Genomic DNA, 24,678 nt, shown 5'->3' on the forward strand with positions numbered 1-24,678 from the left:
ACCCACGCACCCAGTCGGGTGCGCCTTGCATTTGCCTCCATGTGGTAGGAATGTCAAGAAAGTTATCACCAAGTGGTTTACAAAAACACGGTGGGAGGAATCAGGACAGTTTGCCCGACGGGCGGGTCGGCGGCTTTCCGGCGGGAGAGATCTTGCCTGGGGCCGTGAGAGAGATCCCGAAAATCGCGTCCAGCCCCTTGCCGCCACGTTTTTTCTTGATCCTCCGAAGGCCCGGGGCAACGTTTGCCATCGCGGCTTCCCGAAAGGACGGCGCCGGGGTTGCTGGAAGACAGCTCCGTTTTAGGCATGGCCTGGTGGGGGTGGAGGTGGTCATTTTCTTGGGTACGGACTGCAGTTAGCTTTTGAGATTCTGGCATCTCATAGGAAAAGGGATCAAATTTTAAATGATACACATCTGTAAATTCAGTAAAAATAATAGGTTGTGCATAGTGTTTTTGCCATAGTGGTGAAGGCAGGAGTTTCTTTTGTTTGGTGTTCTTGGGGACAAGATGACAAATGTAAAAGTCCCTTAGTGAGAAATCACCAGCCTTCTCTGGATTGACCCCACTTTAGGGAGATGGTAAGGTGATGAATAAAGGGAAAAGTGACTGAGGAGAGAAAGGTGAGAGGAAGCTGCGGAGGCAGGAGGTGGATGGAAAGTGGCTGGCTCGGGGTCTGGGGTCTCAGGTCTCGGGCAGCCTGGGGAGCGACCTGCCTGGAGAGGCGGGTTGCGATGGCAGCTCTGGGCTTACAGACCCCGCCTTATTTGCGGGGAGGAGAGGACGGGTGGAGTCACTTGCCGCATTGCCACAGCCCCTCCTCCTAGTTTTAAGAAGAACCGAAGCATTGTTTCAGCTTTAACCGAAGTCACTCATTCCTTGTAGTTGAAAACAACGACGGTGGGCTCTGGCACCTCTTTCGGCTCCTTGTATTGTACTGTTGGAGGAAAAAAAGTCTCGGAAAATGTGTACCTCGTGTTTTAAATGGGGAAGATTGTGATAGCCAACCAGGCATATGATAGGTTATTTCCTTGCTTTTAACCCCCAGTGCATTGACGATTCTTTGTACCTGTTGGAACTCATTTTAAAGACATTTTGAAAGAACTATGATAAGTCAAGCTATGAAGTATTTGGCTTTTGCATAATAAAACACGGGTTTTGGGTCAAACAGGTCTTTCAGGCACTAAAAACAAGTAGGAAATGAGAAAAAAATTAAAACCATAAGACTTCAGGAAAGTGACAAATTCATTCTAGGACTCATAGGACTATTTTATGTGAAAGAAGCACTCTAGGAGCTTAAGAGCTTATGGGCAGTTTATATTATAAAAGGGTCTTAGGCTCAGAAGTTTTGCGGGAAGGCACAGAAAAGACATTGCCATATTCTTTAATTGGTGAGTGATTATTTTGTGTTTCTCAGTGTTTCTCCTTCTTTTACTTCTCTCCCTTTCCAACTTCCTTGCTTTCTTCTTCCTTCTCCCTCTACCCTTCCCTTGCCTCTTCTCTTCCCCTTTCTTTTACCCTCCCCCAAGGTATGTAAATGCATTTGTCTTAAATTCTTCGTGAATGAATTTTAGAGGATTTTTCAGGGTTCCCAGTTGGAAAAAGCCTTCTACACAACTTGAAAGGCTGATGTCCCTCTCAGGAAATGAATGAGTCGATAACCTCTGACACCAGTGACCACTCCAGTGAACCTTACCTTAATTCCACTAATACTGGAGGCCCCCAATTAGGCAAGACTGTGAATCTCATAACTATACAGTGTGGTTCAGTTATGGTATTCCACACTTATCCACATGTTAATAAATTTGAATTTCATCAAATTTAACAATGAACAGAGATTCTGAATCTACCTACCTATTATGATTCTGGTTTTATAATGATTAAACTGTTTTCTAATTAAAAACAGTGTTATTTACCATAAATATTTTACAAAGTCAAACTATACTGCGCTGTGAATTTTGTGGTTATTACTTTTATGTAAATAATAGCTCTTCATCTCAATTTACATGAACACTTTGTGAGATTTTTTTCCTCTGATACCAGATGTTGATTTTTAAAATGATTCTTTAAAATATAAAAAACACATAAATTACTTTTTCGATTTCATATTGTCACTAGCTTAGCCTATAATGCCATCATTGAGATTACTTTCTTGTAAGTCAGTGTGATCAGTATAATAGAAGTAATTTCTACCGTCAAAATAATGCCTAGTAAATGTTTTGTTAGTAAATAATCTTTTCAGAGCTTTGAGCTTTTGTTACATTATCAAAATCATTGATTGAACTTTTACACCTTTTCTTTTCTAACAGCTGGCACATGGTTATGCCTCCAAAAAATAAAATGAGAAAGGTAGCCCCTTTTCCTGAGAAATAACAAAAGGAATAACAGACAAAAAAAAAAAAAAAACTGTCCGAACTGATTAGTTTTGATTAAACCTTTTATCACAAACAGCTGAAAATAACTTCTATTTTTATATACATCCATTTTCCAAACTGAACCAATTACATTTATATTTAGTTGTTTCATATGGGGAGGGAGTATAAATAGGTGTATGCAGCTTTTTCCATAGCTCTTCGATTCATAATTCCTACATTTTAGCTTGTGTGAAACAGTGTTGTAGTGTGGACGTGTTTGGAGAGACTGGGAGGGGGATTGCTGGCATGGTGGGGGGAGGGTCAACTGAGTAGCTTTGTCGAAGGAAGTGGTATCTGAACAGTTAGTTGCTTGGTAAACTGCTCGTTTAAGAAAATTGGGGGTGGGGTAGGAAAGTCTGGTGGTACGTTTTAAAATAGGCGATATTTCATATTTTAAAGGAAATAAAGTATATTTAGTTAATCTATAACATTTATTGTAGTATTCGATAAGGGTGGTAATACTGTTGCCAGCATCTTGTAGTCCATCGTTTGAACCAATTTGAAAGGTAAAGGGTAAGCATTTTGAAACTGGGGGTCAGTAGAAGAAGGACAGTAGGAGCTTCATCCGTTATTACATTTACGTTTATTCAACTCTTCTAGCCACTGGTAGTGGACTTTTAAAATGTCAGAGTACAACTAGATATGATACGAATTTACCTTTTTTTCTCCTACTTGTCCTTTCTCCACCCCACCCCCTGCCCGCGCCGGCTTTTTTTCTCTCCCACCTCTTTCTCTGGCTCTGCTGCCGCCTATCCTGGTCGCTCCTCTTCACCTCCCCTGCCTGGCGATCCCCTCCCCCCCTCCTGCCCTATGTCCTCCGGCTCTTGGGGAACAATCGCCACTGATTGAGGTTCACTCCATGTTAGGCTGGAAAACTGGGCTGTTATTTAGGAAGTCATTAATCACATCTCCTCCCCCGGAAAGAGACGGCAGAGAAACCTGTGAAGTACAATTCCTTACCAGCCCCCTCTAAAATTTTCAAAAATGATTTACCTAAACACAATTTGACTATATGAAGGTGATAACGATTTTTCTAGTAGGATTTTATTTTAAATTTTAAACAATTTTGGGAATTATCAGGTAATTACGTGCCTCTGCGTTTTCCTAGGTGTATGTTTTCATTATCTAAAGTTTCCTGGGGATGTAATTAGGTTTAATTAGATATTTTATAAATTATGTATTTTCCTCTAAGAATTGCATTAAATATGAAATTAGCGTCCCAAGCAGGTTTACAGCCATGGAATAGCTGAATTCTTAAGAGGAAAAAAAGCGTTAACATCGGTTGTTTTATTTAAACGACCACCCCTCCCACCATCATTTTATTTAGTCAGGCTTGTGTGTAAGGCACGCGTGTGCACATATATGACTGTGCCTTTTTTTTCTAAATGTATGATTCACAAGGACCCTCCATTGTGTTTAGGTAGAAGCACGAAATCAGCATTCTGATTTATCCTAAAGAAGCGTTCCAAAATGTCTTTAAGATAACATGTTTTGAGTTTTTCCTGTTCATTCATAAATTATTTTGATGTCAGCATAGATGAAATGGCGATTGGTTATCTCTTCCTCTTGCCAGCCCCTTAAGGATACGAGGTGAAATTAGTAGCAAGAAAGCATGTAATTGACAAAGTCACGTGTGCTTAGGGGGCCAGAAACTGGAGAGAGGAGAGAAAAAAATCAAAAGAAGGAAAGCACATTAGACCATGCGAGCTAAATTTGTGATCGCACAAAATCAAGATGTTAGATTGATGCAGAAGATCACTCCGTTCCAAAGGGAAAGTTTTCATCTCACGAGTTTGGAGCTGAGGGCCCGTGGGGCAACATGGCCGAAGGTTAATTTTCTTTTCTATTGTTTTACTGTGAATTTCTTTCTTCTTTTCTCCTCCCCTTCCCCCTCTTCCACTCTTCTTTGACCGTCCCCCCCTTCCCCTTTTACCCCAATACTGGGCATTACCTCCCAACCCCCCATCACGCAGTGGGGCTTTCTGCAAACCTATTGTTATAGATCTCCAAAAATGTTTTGTACCGCCCACACTGATTCACAACTTGAAAAGCTTTCAGGGGGCTATTGTTTGAATTGTGTGAGTGTGATTAAGCGCAGTTTCAGTTAGTGAGCCCAAGAAAACTTTTATACACCTGCCCCCTCCCCCATTCCACCCCAACTTTAATTGAAAGTTATGGGGGGGAGGGGAATGCACATTGCAAATAACGCTGGATTCACTGCTGCCCCTTGTGCATTAACTAGTAGCTCTAAACCATCTTCACGATTTCTCTTTCCTCCTCGTGCCCGCCGGAGAGAATAGTTTTGCTGAAAATTTCTCTTTGTCAATGGGATCAGTATTAAATCAGCAATATACAAGTAAAGTATTGCATGCTGTAATGTAAAATGTGGCTGAAAAATGGAGTTAAATGAAAAAGTACACGTATGTATAGAAACGTGGAAGTTAGTATGATCGATAAAACAGTGTGACTTCCCCCCTCCCCCGCTTTCCTTTTAACCCTTTTCATTTTAAATATTTTCGGTAGGAGAAAAGAAGTCAAACCATTTATTTAAATGTTTTTTTCTGTTACCCTTCCCCCCTCACCTCCAGGCAGGCAACTTTTTTTTTTTTTTTTTAATCTTTGAATGCACAATGAATGGGAATACAGACTGACTTTTTTGTCCTGTTCCTTCTCAGGCGGGGCGAGCAAAGGTGGTGGAGAAGAGCCCGGGAAGCTGCCGGAGCCGGCAGAGGAGGAATCCCAGGTTTTGCACGGAACTGGCCACTGTAAGTGGTTCAATGTGCGCATGGGATTTGGATTCATCTCCATGATAAACCGAGAGGGAAGTCCCTTGGATATTCCAGTCGATGTATTTGTACACCAAGTAAGCCAAACTTTTTTTTCTCCCTCTTCGTCTTTTTCCTTGTGGAGGAGCTGATCAGTAGTTATGTCAATAGACGTATAAGAAGATGCCTTTTGGTATATTGAAAGACAATCTTCCCTGAAATCATTAGGTAGTCCAACGTTTAAGGTACGTGTGTGGGCCTCTTCCTGGGTATATGCCTAAAGAGAAAATATTTGAAATTTTACTATTTATATTCATGTTGACGTTTTTAGCATTTCCCTCTACTTCATTCTCCAGCGAAATTGTGTTCATGTAGCTTCCGGTATTACAGTATACTCTGTATTGCAATATACTCTTGCCTGTATCTAGTGAATGGGTGGAAAAATGAATGAAGAAACCTGATAATTTTAAGGTAGAAAAAACAAATCGAAACTGTTTAGTGTTGAAAGAAATGTATAGGTTGCCTAAGTTTAGACACCTCTAGTCACAATAGCTTCCTTTATTATTTCATCGCTGCCTGTCCTGTTGTCATTTTGTAGATTCCGACCAAAATAATTTGACTTCACAGTAAAATAAAATAGAAGACTGTTGGCCTAGTATGGTTGTAAAGAAATGCGTGTAATACAGGGATGCTTGACAAACATTTTAGAAAGGTGCTCAGTGTGGTCATTCGTTTAAGTATACTGTCACTTTAAGAGACTGAACTCAAAAAAACATGTGGCCAGAGGCGGCTCTAGCTTGTGTATTTAAAATGTGCTAGTCTGCTACTTGGGGTAAATTTCCACCTTTGCTCATGTTGTGTTGTAATTTTTAACGATGTTTTAATACCAAACAGAATTTCATTGCTTCCCATTTTCAAAATTTTACCCAGAAAATAATGAATTAATACCTCTTCTGCCTTTACATCTTTCTACTGCTTAATCCCTTTATAGTAAAAAAGATAGTTTTATGCAAGCCTCTTTCCTCAAAAAAGGTAAATATAAATTCTCTGCAGTGAATTCATAGTTAGAAATAAAGAGGTTTATTTTGGCTTCATATCTAAGTTAAAAATAATTGAGCGAATGGCTTTTAATACTACAGATTGACAGATACATTCGTGAAATACTTGGTATATTTGCTTGAAAAGTATATATTTGATACTGTATTGCATGTTTCTAGTAATACTTATACCTCCTTCCCTAAGGAATATCATCTTCAAATTAAGTATATAAACAACAGAAACATATGAAACCATTCTGTTTTGATCTGTTGTCCTGTGGTGCTTGGTAGCTTCCTGACCTTGCTGTGTGGTGTGTGTTTTCCTTTCCTGAAGGCCTGGCCATCATTATTGGCTGTTTACATGTGGAAGGATCAGTGTAATCTGTGAATTGAAACAGGGTTTAAATACACAAATAGGAGTCTACATGCAGACTACTGGATTTTATACTTCCTATTTCATAGTGCAAAATGAAGCTATGTTTTCTGTTTTTTCCCCTCTAAGACTGGATGACTAAAATCATTGACAAATCCATTTTCTCTCAGGCTCTTTCTTTCCCCTTTGAACCTTCTTTAGGTTGTTAAATTGTTTTTTATGATCTCTTAAATTTGTTTTATAGATAAATGAAAAAAATAGCCCTTTTCTTCTTTGTCTGGTCACACCTTGTTATAATTTGATTTTCTATGTTTACCTTCCAAAATATTCAAATGTTAGATATTTTATTAAACAATGTTAATGTTTAGAACCATGAGACATTTGTATTTATGCTATTTAATGATTATAAGTTGATAAACATTCCCCTATTCACTGAATTAAAACATATAGCTGCTAAAGCTTTTTAATGTATAGCTGTTTCTAGACTATAAACTGATTTTTGAAGAGTTGACTTGATTTAATCTTCAGTTACATACAGTATATACATACAGTTCATGTATATACTAAAATTACCTATTCAATGATGCCTAAAGAAGTTTCTGTCTTATATTGTAATATATATAAATTGTATGAATAATTGTTTTGAAGAAGGCAGGAATCCTACTGATGTTAGCTAAGTAACTACGAGTAATAGATGATTGTAAATGATATACGTATTATGTTTGCATCCCTCATGGAATCAGGTTGCAATTCAGGACTATTTCATAGAATTTCAAAAAACATTTTTATTATTCTTTTAGAAGCCTTTTAAATTGTATAAGCATTTTTGAAAACATACCAGATTTTATATCTGTGTACTATTTTGTTGTGAAAGGATATATATCATAAATGATTAGAAATTTTAAATGTTCAACTGGACCTACATCTACTCAAAATATTTTAAATATATTACAGTATTTCTGGAGTGTTTGGAAGCACATGTGTCATTGGATTTTTTTTTTTTGAAGTGTTCCGAAACATTTTTAACAATGTATATTTGGGAAAATAAAAACAAAAATATTTTAGTGTCTTTAATAAATACATAAAAATTTAGGCCAAGGCACCTAGAATACTTTTTCGCTTAAAAATATTGATTGCAAGTAACTGCATACCAAAATATATTCAGTTGCTTTGAAACAAAGATAATATATATATGTGTTTTAAAATAGAGCTGTGTATTTGTAGTTATGTATTTTATAGCTATATAGTTCTACTTAAAATTTATTGGCAGTAATACAGTCAAACTTTCTTGTAGCTTCTGTGATGTCACCAAATCCTCAAAATAAACACATGCCTGGGTGCTGCAGTTTCTCTGTCTTTAGAAATGTTGATAAATGCTGTGAGATTCTGCTGTTTGAGGATGGTGTGTAACCATTGGTGGTTTAAAATGACAGTCTTCATTTGATTTTCTAATGTTAACATGTAGTTTAAATAGTCATGTTTTTATGATCTGAAAATATGTATTCTGACTCATGTTAATTGTGAAGCACTGATACAGTTCAATAATGAATATTTTATTTTTTAAAAATTAGCAAAATATATAAGTATTATATTTGTGAATTTTGTCAAATCTCACTGTTTTTGAAGGTTTTTCTTAAAATATCTGATAAAATGTGAAGTTTTTGATGATTTTAGTTTTTAAATATAAATTTTAAAGAATTGCTTAAGTATCGAGTGCAAACACAGATTAGTTTCAATTAAGTAAGGATATACATGGTTAATACAGATTTGTAAGTCTAGATTCTTACTAAGGTGATTTCATAAATTAGAATATGATTATTTTGTAAGTGCTAGTAATTAATACTCCTATCAGTTTTTTTTTTTTAAATCACAGTGAGATTGTAGGATAACATTTACATTACCTGGAAAATGTTACTGCTAGTTTTGAAACATTAAAAGTTTTTAATAAGACTTAAATATTTGGTGGTACTTTAGAGGAACTGAATGGTAATTAAATATCAGATCTCTTTTTGAGAAGGGCAATGTTAACCTAATAACTACCTGTTGATGTTTGTTATCATATAAGTTTTTCTGTAGATTTTAATACTGCCAAAGTCATTATCTTACCTAATAAGATAAAATGATATTTGAATTTGATTTTGTTCTGGGGAGGTATAGAATACATTATCTTTACTAGCCTCTTGTCAGCTTATGTGCATAATAATACTTTCTTCACATATTGGGTGTATATATACTTGTAATTCCTTGCCATGAAGAATGATACAATTGTTAACATAAATGTATTTTATTTATTTCATAATGTATGCAATAATGTATGCATAATGTATGTATCTCTTTTTCCCAAAGAGTAATTTCAAAATGATTGCAATTTAGCTACCGTTACTCAGTAGGCCTAAATATTTATTAATAATTTACCTTTATTCATCTTCATTTAACTTTCAAGTATTGGTGTTTTCTTCTTATGGTCTTTATTTCTGAATTTCAGTTTGATCTTTATGATAATTCATATGCCCATATTAGAAAGACTTTATATATTTTATGTTCCTTTGCTTCAAAAATATCTCATGGAGTAATGGAAATAGAAGAAATAAGAATCAATATTGTTACTGAGTTAAACTTAGAAAGCATTGTTAACTATGAGATATGAAAACATTTAGAGATGACTAATACTTAAAAATATGAAAAATGTAAGTATTACACACAGTTCAGTCAATTGATCTAATATAGAGTTCTTATATATTTAATTATACAGTGTAGGAAAACAAATTTCTTTCATTATGTTCATTTTTAAGGGCTTTTCATAATATTTTGTTGCTAATTAGCCATTTTAGTTTTCTTACAGTTTAGCATAAAATCATTTTTCACATAAAGAGTATGTGTGATGATTATTCTCTGAATTGCTTAAAATGCCAATCAAAAAATATTTAGACAGATATCTTGGAAACTTTAAAATGTGATCATAAACAGTTATAGCTCATTTGTATAGTGAGTTATACATTTTAATATTTTTTAAATGTTTTATAACCTACTAGATTTTTAAGGTGATTTGCCCAGTTGACCAATTTCACAGAATCCCAAACGGCTTTAAGGCCATTTAATCATAACATCACATTTAAAGGCACTTATTATAAAATAAAATTTTATTTGGTTTTTTAAATATCACCCTAAAGATACTTCTGGATTTTCAAATGGTGGTGCATTTTTCAGACTCCCGTGTATTTAAGTTCTCCAAAGATAGTCTGATTCAATTTAAATGTGAAATGTGAATTGGGTACATATTCAAGATGTAGTCCTTTCTCCTATTTTAAAGATTATTGCTGTACTTCTTAAATATTTTTCTCCTACTTTTTAATAAAAACTTTTTTTAAAGAGCAGTTTTCGGTTCACAGCAAAATTAAGAGGAAAATACATAGATTTTTCCATGTACCCTTGCCCCTGCAAATGCATAGCATCCTCCATTATCAATATTCCCTACCAGAGTGGCACATTTGTTTCAGTTAATGAATGTACATTGACACACCATAGTCACACAGAGTTCATAGCTTACATTAGTGTTAGCCTTTGGTGTTGCATGTTCTCACTTATTTTCAATTTCTCTTTTATTTTAAAAGACTATTCACAAAAAATGAATGCAGTAAATCAATGAATTGGTTTTTAAATAAAAATATGAGTGTCAAACCACATACAAATATTCAGTGTAACCTTTTAAAACATGTCTGGAACTTATCTCAGAGTTCTTAGGTTTCATGAGAAATTAAAAACTTATTTGTTGCCTGCGTTCAACTTGGTAGATTAAAAAGTAAATCCTTCACTGTAATTTTTGTTGCTTTCAGGCAGCAACGAAACGTTATTTGGATTTGATTTAATTCTTCATGTTCAGAGGTTACATAAATATTGCCGATAGTTTTGTATATTTTAACTCAGCAGCTCTTTTGGTGTTGCGATTAACTTAAATGTTGCTGGTTAAAAATATGATGCGCTGTATTGTTTCTGTTTTTTTTTTTTTACACTAAGTTGCCCATGCTGACCTAACTACTGGGCTCAAGAGATACTCCCTTCTCAGCCTCCCTAATAAGCTGGGACTATAGGCATGTACCACCATGCCCAGCTTGATGTACCGTATTTTTATTTCTAAACCAAGAATAACTTAAAACAAAGTGAAGATACTTCTGATCAATTAAACTGGAAAGTTATCTTAAAGTTATATTTTATAGACTTGATTTGGAAAGAAATATTAAGTAAATATTTTATCATTATCAAAGATTATCAATTTTGTATGCCTTGAGATATTTCCCCTGAATTTTAAGTAACAGGAAGTTCAGCTTATTTAATATATAGAGTAGATTATGGCATTGTACCCATATACAGTGCATAAGAAACTTAACTGATTTATATTCTTCCCTAAAATAATTTTATTATGGAAAGCATCTTCTAGTATGATAAAAGTTGTTAACAGTAATGTGTTTAAGAAAGTACATTGCAGGTCAGTGGGGTACATTGAAAAATGATTTTTTAATGAGTAGTTTATCAAACAAGTAATAAAAACATGTTGCATTTTGATACATCAGGATACATCTAATCATTTATCTCAAATTGAAGGATAGTCTGATTATTGCTTCTTCCTTTCCAATATCTAAATATTTGACAATTTAGAAATATTTTCTAAATAAGATTTACAAAAAATTGATTGATTTAGTCTTATAATTTTTTCTATACTTTCCTGTTAGCTGGAGCAATAACCTTTTAAGTTGTTGTGAAGAGTAGAGGTAATGTTCTATAAAGTACCTAGTAAATATCTGTTGAGAAGATGATATAAGCTGGTCTTTGCCAAAAAAAATCATGGTTTAGATATTTTCAGTGGTGTATACTCATGGTGGATAATTAAGGTGATCTTTTATGTGCTATCCTTAAAATTGGGCAAAATGCGTTTTATATTAACAGTTTAATTTCCATTACAGTTAACTGTAAGGCTTTTTAGTATAATTTTGGGGTATACAATATTGTTTCTGTTGTTTAAAATAATTCTTCTGGCTGAGCATGGTGGCTGGTGCCTATAATCCCAGCACTTTGGGAGGCTGAGGCTGGTGGATTGGATTAGCCCAGGAGTTTTAGACCAGCATGAGTAAGATGACAAAACCCCATATCTACCAAAAAATACAAAAAAATTAGCTGGGTATGGTGGCATGCACCTGTGGTCCTAGCTTTTGGGGAGGCTGAGGTAAGAGGATCACTTCTTGAGCCCAGGAGGCAAAGGCTGCAATGAGCCGAGATTGCTCCATTGCACTTGAGCCTGGATGACAGAGTGAGACTGTCTCTAGAATTTTTTTTTTTCTGAGATGGGGTCTTACTCTGTTGCCTAGGCTAGAGTGCAATGGCAGGATCATAGCTCACTAAAGCCTTGAATTTCTGGGCTCAAGCAATCATCCTGCCTTGGCCTTCCAAACTCTTAGGATTATAGGCATGAGCAACTGTGCCAGACCTAGAATATTATTTAAAATATCAGGATATAAACTGCAGCTTGGAAATATTTTTGTTACATAGATATTTTGTTTTTAATAATTGTTGTAACATAAGATTTTACTTGTGTGAGATTTTACCTGTGTACATATCCAACTTGTGTATTCATTATAAGTTAAAGAAAAAAATACTGTTTTAAATAGTCCTGCTGTGATAATTTAATACAATTTTTTGATTAATAATAATTTAATCCTTTAATAATAGGATAGAATGACACAGGTTCTGGTCAAATCAGTATTCAAATTCCAATTTATCAGATATCTGTAAGGGAAATAAGTTACCTTGTCAGTGTCTCAGTGGCCTATAAATGGGAGGACAAAAATAGTAAGTACCCACTTGGTATAGGGCTTTTGTTATTGCACATGTAAAGCACTGAAGACAAATTTGGTAGATAGTAGGGATTCAGTGTTTGTTTCTTTTGTAATTATTTATTTCTTTATAATTTATTTATTTTTATTTCTTTATAAATAATTATTATTATAAAGAAAAAGTAGTGTGGTATTGTGAGAGAAAAAACCCCGTGGGAATGAGTGTTTAGCTTCAGCTCTGCCATTTGGTTGGTTTCTAACTTTTGGCTGTTCACTTCCTGGGAGCTTCAGTGTTCTCGTGGATAAAATGTGATAAATAAATATAATAAATAAATAAAATCTTCTCTACTTTAGAGGGTTATGGTAAGGGTCGATTGAAATAATACACAAGAAAATAATTTTAAAACTATAACAATCTCAGGTGTTAGTTTTAATATTTTTTTCCAAGAGCTATATTTTTATTAATCATTTTAATTATAAGCATTTTTCTGGTTTTTGTTTTGAGACGGGATATTGCTCTTGCCCAAGCTGGAGTGCAGTGGTGGGATGATAGCTCACGGCAACCTTAAACTCCTGGCTCTAGCAGTTATCCCACATGAGCCTTCTGAGAAGCTGGGACTACAGGTGTGCATCACCATGCCCAGCTGATATTTTTTATTACATTTGTAGAGACGGGGTCTCCCTATGTTGCCCAGGCTGGTCTCGAACTCCTGGGCCAAGGGGATCCTCCCACCTCAGCCTGCCAAAGTGCTGAGATTTACAGGCGTGAGCCACCATGGCTGGCCTCTTTGGTTTTGTTTAGTGTTTTTCCCGCCTGGAAATTAACCTTTATCCTAGTAGTTTCTGTGCTTGTGAATGAAATTAATTTGTATGCATTTTTACTAATCTTCAGTATTAATTTTATTTATCATTATGGTATTTTTTTTATCCACTGTAAACTCACTACCTACCTAAAGGGCATAATTAGGCTTATTGATACTCACATTTCTTGTCAGAAAAATATTGAATTGGCTGGCGTGGTGGCTCATGCCTGTAATCCCAGCACTTTGGGAGGCCAAGGTGGGCAGATCACTTGAGGTCAGGAATTTGAGAACAGCCAGCCAACATGTCTACTAAGAATACTAAAAGGTTAGACAGGCCTGAGGCAGGAGAATCAAAACATGGGAGGTGGAGGTTGAGTGAACTGAGAACATGCCAGAGAAAGAGAGAGAGAAGAGAGGGGGTGGTGAGGGAGGGAAGGAGGGAGGGAGGGAGGGATGAAGGAAGGAAGGAAGGAAGGAAGGAAGGAAGGAAGATTGAATTTCTATCTCAACTCGGTTTTTGTATAAACATTTTTAAAATTTTTATTTTATTAATTAATTATTATTATTTTTTTTAGAAATAAGGTCTTCCTCAGTCACCCAGGCTAGCGTGCAGTGGTGGGATTGTAGCTCACTGCAACTTTGAACTCCTGGCTCAAGCAATTGTCTAACCTGAGCCTTCTGAATAGCTGGGACTACAGGTGTGCACCACCATGCCCAGCTGATATTTTTTATTAAATTTGTAGAGATGGGATCTCCCTATGTTTCCCAGGTTGCTCTCAAGCTTCTGGGCTCAAGGGATCCTCCCACCTCAGCCTCCAGAGTAGCTGGGACTACAGGTATGCACCACCACGCCTGGCACATGCCACTTCACCTGGCTAATTTTTAAAAATTTTTTGTAGAGAGAGGACTTTGCTTTGTTGACCAGGCTGGTTTAGAACGCCTGGCTTCAGGTGATCCTCCTGCCTCTGCCTCCAAAAGTTCTGGAATTACAGGTGTGAGCCACTGTTCTCAGCTTATATAAACACTTTTAGAAATGTAAATCAACAAGATGGCTTATCAAAATAGAAAAGTATTAACTTTTAAAAAATGATAAAAATTATGGTTCACTAATTTATCAAGTCAACTAATTTTTTTGAACACTTACTAAGTATGAAACACTGTTGGTTTGGTATTTTCGTTTTAGCAAATTTTAAAATGAGATTTTTCCAGTTTGTTCTCATTGTTTTCATATAAGGCATAAAAGCGAAGGATCATTTTTCCTGTGTTCTATCCACTTCCTTTTACAAAGTCTGATTATACAGCCTCTACAAATTTAATTTTGGGATAGCTAAGATAAAAAACAAAGGTTAGTTTTAAAATTTTTAGCTAAATGCAATGATTTCCCAGTAGTATTAAAATCTATGTTTTTCACATTTCATGTGGAGAAACTATTTTTGCCAGTGCTTAGAATCATTAATTTATTGTGCTAATAATAATATACTTAATTTCTACCAGCTGCTTTAAATCTTTTGTCATAACAGCCCACTTTAAAAAATCAAAACCCTCTTAAATTTACTACTTTTGTTAATCTTAAAGTTGACTCTTTTTAAATCTCGTAAGTTTAATTTGGTAATAACTCTAAGATTGCTATTTGGTTTTATGGTGTTATACGATATAAAGACTCCATATAAATTTCAAATTACTTTTACTTTAGCCAAGATTTGTTCATGATTGTTTTTTTTCCTTAAGCGTTTGTAAGCAATTTCCTAGGCCATTAGGGATAGCGAGAAGAATGTTCCCAGATCCTATAATGCTTAAATTCTTTTATCTTAGCTTTTTTTTTTTTTAAATGAATTGTCTTTATCCTTAGTTCAGTCTGTAACAAAAGTCTGGCAGCGTAGGTTCACTTTAAATATTTAATAGATCATTAATATATTGTTAAGTTTGGAATGAATTATATCAGTTTCTTCCTGTGTGATTTTAATAGTACATGATTTTGCTAATAATATATAAGCACTGATCTTTCTAAATTAGTCACACTCTTCAGCAACTCCTTTAAATAGATTAAATGATATTAGAGACATATACCTAACACAGCTCAGTGTAAACCATAAATTTTTTTTTCTGTGCATCTTTTTCAGTTTTCACTCAGAAAAAAGCTTCTCTCTTTCAGGGGTTGATTAAACTGTGTGGTAGAAATTTAGTCACAGTATTGGCCTCATTTTTTAGCTCTCTCATTAAAAATTTTCATTGAATACTCAATCTAAGGACACTTGGATTTGCATGTTTGCCCCTTTCACTGTTTCCTCCCCCATGCCATTGAAGAATTTTGAATGGTGAGGAATTTGTGCCCTTTGGCTCAGGTTGCAGGTCCACTTGATCAAGCCACAGAAGCCAGGGTCAGAACTATTCTTTGCTTATCTTTTCCTTGGGCCACTTGTAAAACCTGCTTTCTGCTCTGGGAAACAAAACCAAACAACAACAACAACAACAAAAAGCCCACAAACAGCTCTTTATATTGTGTAGCTATAAAGCCTGCAGTATAAAAATGGGCATAATAGTTGATTCTTTATTGGGACTGTCCATGGGTTAATTTCATTATCTTTAGAAGTTTTTCATTGTATTGCAGTTTATTTGATGTATAGACTTTAATTTAAATACATGTTATTTGATAGGGTGTAGTGAAAGTGTGGTGTGTGGTCATGATGATGTTTTTCTCTTAGGTGAGATTTAACACTTTTGAAATGTAATGATTACTTTTAAGTAAATTGAATTAGTTAATTTGAATGAGATCCATAAAAAGCCCTAAAGTATTTTATTTCAGTGTACTTAATTTCTAGCATTTATGCAGACATTTAAACCTTGCTTGAATTAATACCACAAGTTTATGAGCTGTTCCAATAATGGTGCAAAGACTACATCTAGACCCAGGTTTAAACAAACACAAAACACTTTGTTCTTATCTTAGCATCCCTTAAAAGTATACAGCTCTGGTTCAGGACCTCAAGACCACCCATCACCCCGACATTGGATACTCCTATTTATTCGAGAGGCTTGTGAAGTATCTGTGTGCTAGTGGGGGGATGGTGTATGTATCTGTGTAAGGAATCACAGTTAGTGATTTTACCCCAACAAAAGCTTCAACATTGTTTATAAACTGAATTTTGTCCCTGAAGAATTTTCTAGTTGTACAAGCTAATTTACATTAAAAGATTGTTATTTTATTTAAGTCCTGGCTGCAGTCCTCACATTTTTTATATTTTCCCAAGGTTAAAGTAGGCCCCTATTAAGATTAATCTTCAGTATAGTTTTTTGGCTTTTAGGCTCCACCCATTGGCTTTAGATAGCTAATACCAAGCTTTTGTTTCTTCCTGTAGAAAGCAAAGGAAAGGAAAGAAAACTTTCTTTCTCTTTCATTGCTTAAGTCATGTGACTTCCCTTTTAGTCACAGATAGGATTGAAGTGAATCTCAGAATGAAGCCTAAAACTTAGAGAAAATATTTACTGTTACATGTCTTGTTTAATTTCATATGCTTTACTTTACATTACATCTATGCTGTTGTTCTTTAGGATGCTGAAAAAAATTACTACTAAATAGATTTTTAAAATAATACAGACCTTTTAATCTATACTGTGGTAATTTCTTAGTTATTTTTCTATCAGTTATCTTTTGGCATCATTTGAGGTTTCTAAACTGTAGCTTGTTTCTCAGAACTCACAGTGTAGAGAAAGTAGGAGTGGTGGTTGGGAGACGTTAGGAAGAAATAATTTCAGACAGCATAAAAGAAAGAAATACATTATAGGACTACATGTAAAATGCAAGAGGGAATTAATTAGATGTATTTCTTCTCGCTCTTCTGACCCACCTCTTAACAGTTAGCATAAGGTAGCTAGCTGTTTGGAAGAAAATCCTGTCCAACTCCTATAATATTTATAAAATTTCATTAGACAGTAAAGTGAGGATAAGTGTTTGATATTTATTCCTAATTTGGTGACTTAGTCATGATGTTCTAGTTTATTGTGAACCAATAAATATTTGATCTCTAAAGTTACTTTAATTTGTTCTTAAGCTACTTGTATTCAAATGTTTAAATTCTATTTTAGTAAACACTATAGCTGTTTCCAAATAATAACTAAAATATTTGAAACAGCAGTAGTTTCAAAAAGAGTACCCTCTCTGCCATCGATTTTTAAAATATGACATTTATTGGCACATATTTTCATGCAAATAGATACTTTTAAAAGATATAAAATACTGTATATTTTGACATAAGTAATTATATTTTAAAATCTAATGCATTTTGTTTAAATACATTTCAATGAATATTGTTTGCATAACAAATTCTTAAATTTTCAGTCTTGTAGATCTTAAAGGATCTATTTTTTATGAGTATTTTATTTCAATGAGTATTTTATTTCAGAGTATTTATTGTTTATATAAAAAATTCTTCCTTAAATTTTCATAGTCTTGTAGATCTTAAAAGACAATGATATTTGATCATATGATCTTTCTATCAATCCAAGATAACTTTTAAGTTAACCAGATTTATTAATAGGATCTTTTGGTCCTCTTTTAGGATGCATAATGACAGAAACAAAGTCATCTTTTAATTTTTAGTAGTATTTTGTGGTAAGTTTATTTTGCCTTTAAAAGTTAAATACAAGATTTGTTGAGCTACATAGAAAGGCTTTTTAAGTTTCTTTTAAGAACAGTAAGAAGTCTGTAATTAATGTATTGGTCCATGCTTTCATTGACATTAAAATTTACAGCAACTGATTTATTTATGTTGAAACAATTGAATGTTTCAACTTCTGTTTAATTAAATTTTTATTGATATTTTAATTAATGTTTAAATTGTCACTTAAATTTTGCTTTTTGGAAAGGTTTGAGATACTAAATCTTTGAAATTCATGATCCTCCCTCATTTGCCATTTTGATAGCAAGGTATCCAGAAAACACTAACAACTATTATTAAGCATTTAAATCTAGTACTAACATTTATTGTTGAATTATTTGTATCCTAGTATTACTGTGAGTTTTATTTTCATTTACTTATTTATTTAATTTGTATATGTATATATGTATGTATTTATTTGAGATAGGGTCTTAACTCTGTCTCCAGGCTTGAGTGCAGTGGAGCAGTCTCAGCTTACTGCAGCCTTCGGCTCACTACAGCTTCCGCCTCCCAGATTCAAGCAATTCCCATGCCTTATCCACCTGAGTATCTGGTACTACAAGTGTGCTCCACCACACCCGGCTTATTTTTGTATTTTTTACTAGAGATGAGGTTTCACCATGTTGGCCTGGCCAGGCTTGTCTTGAACTCCTGACCTCAGGTAATTCACCCACCTTAGCCTCCCAAAGTGCTGGTATTACTGGTGTGAGCCTACTATGAATTTTAAAATAAAAAGATAAACAAAAACCTGTTTTTAAAGAAGGGCTACCTGGGCTTTTTAGTGTGACACAGGCTTTAAAAGAAATAACCTAATAAAATTTGATATTAATAACAAAATTTGGTAGTGAAAGGTGAAAAGTTGAGGGTTTTCCCTTTATACCTATTTTCTTCCTTTGAATTTTTCTTTAACTTCTGTGGAGAAAAGTAGTTTTTAAAATGAATATATTTGGGTTTTAAGTGTCTTGTTTTGTTAAAAATACAGGGTTAATTTGTTAGGGGAGTTACATCGTTAGGTGTGTTGCTAGTTGTTTTCATGTGGGTTATTGTAAGTGTAAGTTTAATGAATTATTTGATTTCTGGATTTTCTTTCTTTTAAAATAAAATTAAATAAATAAATTTTCAAGTCGTTAAAATATATTAACAGCCAAAAAGATGCAGATACTTATTTCAGTACATATTTTTTAGAGTTGAGTATTTACTTTTTTAGGGTAAGATATTTAAAAATCTTAATAAATGATATTGAATGTGGCGGCTCATGCCTGTAATCCCAGCACTTTGGGTGGCAGAGGTCAGCAGATCACCTGAGGTCAGGAGTTAGAGACCAGCCTGGCCAACATGGCAAAGCCCGGTCTCTACTAAAAATATAAAAATTACCCAGGCATGGTGGCAGTCGCCTGTAATCCCAGCTACTTAGGAGACTAAGGCAGGAGAATCGCTCAAACCGGGGGAGGTGGCAGTTACCATGAGCCAAGATCATGGTACTGCACTCCAGCCTAAGGGATAGAGTGAAACTCTGTCTCAAAAAAAAAAAAAAAGAAAGAAAGAAAAATCTTAACAAATTTGGGAAATTGTCTTGTTAGGCGGTGACCACTTTTCCATCCTTTCTGTCTTTAGTTTTAAAAATAACTGGTCACAGTTAAGCCATTAATATTCCTAATAGTAATTCAGAATTTCCTTTAATATTTAGTGTTAAGTATGTATTCCAAAATCTCCTAAAACATGGGATAATGTTTTTAGAGTGAGAATTTAATAGAATAGAATTCATTATTTTGCTTTATATTTTTCAACTTTAAGCTGTAAATTGAAAAACAAACGTACCCAAATTGTTGATGCATTATGCTGTCCCCAAATTATCTGCCCTATCATTATAATTTAATCGGTCACCAGGAATTATTACAGCCTAAGTGATCTCTCTTTTTAGGCTCCTACTCTTTTTTTTCCTCCTCTCCCCACTCCCCTTTGGTAAGGAAGCCTGGGTTTAGAGATACCAGGAAAAAGCAAATCACTCAGCAGAAAGTGTCTGTCTTTAGCAGAAGCATCATTCCTTGATGAAGAGTGTAGTTGAGAAGACGTTAATAACAGACAATGGAGTTTTAGAATTTATTTATTTATTTATTTATCATTTTTTGAGGCGGAGTTTCGCTCTTGTTACCCAGGCTGGAGTGCAATGGCGCGATCTCGGCTCACCGCAACCTCCGCCTCCTGGGTTCAGGCAATTCTCCTGCCTCAGCCTCCTGAGTAGCTGGGATTACAGGCACGTGCCACCATGCCCAGCTAATTTTTTGTATTTTTAGTAGAGACAGGGTTTCACCATTTTGACCGGGATGGTCTCGATTTCTGACCTCGTGATCCACCCGCCTTGGCCTCCTAAAGTAGAATTTATTTTTGACATAGCTGGCTATTGCTGTCTTGATAAAAGATGTCTGTTCTGTCTGTTTTGGTATTAGCAAAGTTAAATCCAGTTCTTCACCACATTTCTGTCTTTACTTAGGTTTGGTTAATTCTTTTATACCTTTTCTAAAGGCCGATGATTTTTTTCAACATTGAAGAAGAGTGAGTTCTTAAGAACATAGGATGGTTAGGTACTTTTAATATTTCTACACACTTACTGTTATTACCTGAATTTCTAAAGAAAGTATACATGAAATGTTTTGCTCCGCATCATTTGTCATCTAAAGCTAGTGTTTGTGTTCCTAGCATATTTTTACCTAGAAGACTTTTAAAGCCACAGATTGACTCATCAAATAGGCTATAATGAAAATAAATTGGTATCAATAGATCTAGAAATGTTTTACTTGTTTACTTCCTTAGAGAGACTGTTTATAAAGTTCGTTATTTTCCAAGATGAGTAAGAAAATGCCGATTCGGTGGAATAAACACAATAAAACATAAACACTAAAAACCATAGTGTAAACTCCCTGAAGGGCTGAAGTTTGTTCCATTGTGCTATAGGTATTTTCTTCATCTTAAAGGGTAGTCTCTTTACTTAGCTTCACATGGATTTAAGTCTCTTACACTTGTTGACTAGTTTGAAAAACACAATATGGTTATGAATCTCACAATTAGCTCAAACAGGATTTTGATTTATAACTGAAAGATAATAAAAATAAATATTTTATAATATTTATGTTTTATGGAAAGAATCAGGGATATTCTGAATTTGTTTTTTTTTTTTTTCCCGAGATGAAATCCCACACTATTGCTCAGACTGGAGTGCAGTGGCGCTATCTCAACTCATTGCAACTTCTGCTTCCCGGGTTCAAGCAATTCTCCTGCCTCAGCCTCTTGAGTAGCTGGGATTACAGGTGCCCGCCACCACCCCTGGCTAATTTTTGTATTTTTAGTAGAGACGGAGTTTCACCATATTGACCAGGCTGGTCTTGAACTCCTGACCTCAGGTGATCTGCCCACCTTGGCCTCCCAAAGTTCTGGGATTACAGGCATGAGCCACTGCGTCCAGCCCTGGATATTTTGAAATTTTTGAATATTATTTGTTTAAAATATAAATATTAAAATATAAAGCTAAGTAGATTTAAGGTAATATAAAATTGATTATTCTATCAAAAGAAAGAGTGATATCTTTGATTATTCTATTAAGTAGAATAACATCTATTTAATATTAATGTTTTATAATATTAAAAAATACAGTTAGATTATAATTCCTTGTTCTTTCTGTGTTAATCCCTCTCCAGATTAACATTTATAGTTATTTTCAAGTTTTGTAGATTAACATTATAGTTATGTTGTTTTAAATGCTTGCTAACACTAAATTCCCACTACCACCAGTCCCTAGGCATAGACCCCAGTTTGCCACCATTTGTTCTTAACTGATTATCCAAAGCCACTGGTGTAACTTCTCTCTACCAAGGCCTCTGTTCTGCCACCTGAGAGAACTATTAAACTATAGACAGTATGGTAGTAATTATGAAAATGATGATATAAATAGTGACAACACAGTGATGACAGTGTAACTTTTACAGACTGCTTACATGTGCTGGCACTGTGCTTTTTTTTTTTTTTTTTTTTTTTTTTTCCTCTAGACAAAGGACCTCACTCAGTCATCCAGGCTGCAGTGCAGTAGTGTGATCACAGCTCACTGCAGCCTCATCTTTCCCAGGCTCAGGTGAACCTCCCACCTCAGCCTCTCACATAGCTGGGACTACAGGTGCCTGTCACCATGCTCAGCAAATTTTTTTTTTTTGTAGAGTTGGGGTTTTAACACATCGTTCAGGCTGGTCTCAAACTCCTAAACTCAAGCAATCTGATCTGCCCACCTCGGCCTCCTAAGGTGCTGAGATTACAGGCATGAACCACTGTGCTTAGCCTATGGTGCATTTTATATTCATTAACTTTTCAAAGCTCAGGTAGATATAATTAATGTCCTGTTTTTACTGATGAAGAAAATGATCATAGAATGGCTAATTGCGTAATTTCACACAGTTTAGCCAACAGTAATACCTCAGAGCAATGCTCTTAAATCTCTGGGTTTTAGTGACATGTAGCTGTTTTAATTTTTTTTTTTTTGGAAACAGAGTCTCGCTCTATCGCTCAGGCTGGAGTGCAGTGGCGCAATCTCAGCTCACTGCAGCCTCCATCTCCTAGGTTCAGGAGATTCTCCTGCCTCAGCCTTTCAAGTAGCTGAGACTACAGGCATGTGCCACCACAGCCAGCTAATTTTTTTTTACTTTTAGTAGAGATAGGGTTTCACCATGTTAGACAGGATGGTCTCCATCTCCTGACCTCGTGATCCACCCACCTCAGCCTCCTAAAGTGCTGGGATTACAGGCATGAGCCACCGCACCTAGCCTAATTTTATATTACTTACTTTCTTTGTGGTAGGTGCTGGAGATTCAGTTATGAACAAAAAACAGAGAGGGTTTCTGACTTTGCGGAGCTTAAAGACCAGAAAGAGGATCAGACAATTTCATCACACAAATGAAAGTAAAATTAGTGTGATGATGAAGAGGTACATGGTACTGTGAGTATATAATCATGAGGGGCCTGACCTAGTCTCAGGGTGAGAAAGGCTTCTTTAGGGCAGTATATTTGTGATGAGGAATGAAGAATGAGTAGGCAAAAGCAAGGAAAAGAGCATTCCAACAGAAGAAGGGATTGTGTACAGAGGCTTTGTGGTAGGAAGGACAATGGAACTTTAGTTTTACAAAGTATTAAGATGACAAAGATCAGTAATATCCAGTCTCTCTAAGAGCTTATCATCATGTGTATGCACATGTGACCAACAGTTCCCACAGAGTGTTAAGTGCTAAGATAAGAGCATTATGGTAGCAATTGCCAATGCTTTTAGTAGCAGGGAAGGCTTTTACAAAGGAAGAGTTCATTTGAGATGGGCCTTGGAAATACCTAAGACATTGTTAGCCTGAGAAGACATTTCATATTATAAATGGCAAAGATGTGAAGAGGTTGAAGAGCCTCTTGGAAAGGCCAGTGTCTGGCTAGAGCATGGGGACTTGATGGGTGAAGGGTGAAGGAGAAAGAGGCTGTATGTAGACTGGTGGAAGATGAAGCTTAAGCCAAGGTTGGGACCAGTTTGTGACTGGCAGACTTATACTTTTTATTAGTCCTTACCTTGAACACTACTATTTGTGAATTTATTTAAAGCATTCACTCCCCCAAAAGCTTAATTGCCTATTTGTTTTCTGAATAAAGTTTAGACATCTTAGCCAGATACTTAAGCTTTCCATGATCTGATTTTATCTACTTTTTACTTTTCATTTTTTTGTTTTTCAGACAGGGTCTTGCTCTGTCTTTCAAGTTGAAGTACAGTGATATGATCATAGCTCACGAAATGTAATCTTGTACTCCAAGACTCAGGTGATCCTCTCATCTCAGCCTTCTGAGTGAATCTGTTTTTAAAATATTTTTTCTCATATTTCTTATTTAAATTGTTTGCTTTGTCAAATAGGACCTGCCATTTTCTAAACATACCCTTCACTTCTTTGCCACTTTTCCTTTGTACAAACAGTACTTTCTCCCTAATTCCTTCCTACATTCACTTTTAGAAATTATTGCCATCCTTGAGAACCTCGCACCAAAGTCAGAACCCTCGTTCTCTAAGGCCTTTCTAGCTAAAATTGCTTACTTCCTTCTTATAAACTTCAAAACCCTTTATAAATAATGGGTCATTTGTCACAGGCAGTCTTCTGTTGTTATTTTGTTTTCTTTTTTCTCCTACTGAGTTGTAAACTCTCTAAGTGGAAATTGTTTTATTAAATTTGGTATTCCAACAACACTTAGGTATATGGCTTTCTTAAAATTCCTCCTGAAGAACATTTCTTAAACAATTGGAAAAAAAAGTATAATACATTAGGAATTTTTTTTCTGTCTTCCATTGGGTAAAAAGATATGGCGTCTAGACCATTAACTGGATTCAAAGAGTCCAAGAGAACATATGTTAACAATTCTTGTTTAAGAAAACCAAGTGTTTAACCTAAATTGCATTTCCTTTTGATAGATTCTTTATGCATTGAGTTATATATGGTAAATTGTGGAAGTCCAAGATACTTTTGGGCTACTACCCCCCCACACACACCTTTTTTTTTTAAGAAGAAAAGTTGGTGGCTTCTGTGTTCTATCATTACTATAGTTTACCACTAAGTCTAAAGTATCTGCCCTTCATTGGAGGGGGAGGAATCTGTCTAATTCTCTTTTTAAGCCTAAAAAAACATTGAACTGGATACTTAGTAAATATTTTGAAGTGACAGTCTCATTGGAAAGATTAGATAGTATTAAATGTAACTATTGGATATCTTGAAATAGGAGATACCTGTGTTTGAATCCCAGCTATAG

At 35.1% G+C, this 24,678-nt stretch overlaps 1 protein-coding gene across 4 annotated transcripts in view; it reads left to right on the top strand.

Moving 5' to 3' along the window:
- LIN28B (lin-28 RNA binding posttranscriptional regulator B) overlaps positions 1–24,678 on the top strand; it is a 109,271-nt gene that overhangs the window by 16,476 nt on the left and 68,117 nt on the right. For 2 of the 4 annotated variants that reach the window (XM_035296412.3, XM_008994834.6), the window contains exon 3: positions 5,089–5,276. In XM_035296412.3, coding sequence (XP_035152303.1) covers positions 5,089–5,276 — 188 coding nt within the window. Of the gene's footprint in view, positions 1–4,089; positions 4,243–4,723; positions 4,770–5,088; positions 5,277–24,678 lie in introns of those variants that run through there. The other 2 variants (XM_035296413.3, XM_078369887.1) reach the window with 2 other exon arrangements.

This window comes from Callithrix jacchus, chromosome 4 (assembly GCF_049354715.1).
Source record: "Callithrix jacchus isolate 240 chromosome 4, calJac240_pri, whole genome shotgun sequence".
Lineage (NCBI taxonomy): Eukaryota > Metazoa > Chordata > Mammalia > Primates > Cebidae > Callithrix > Callithrix jacchus.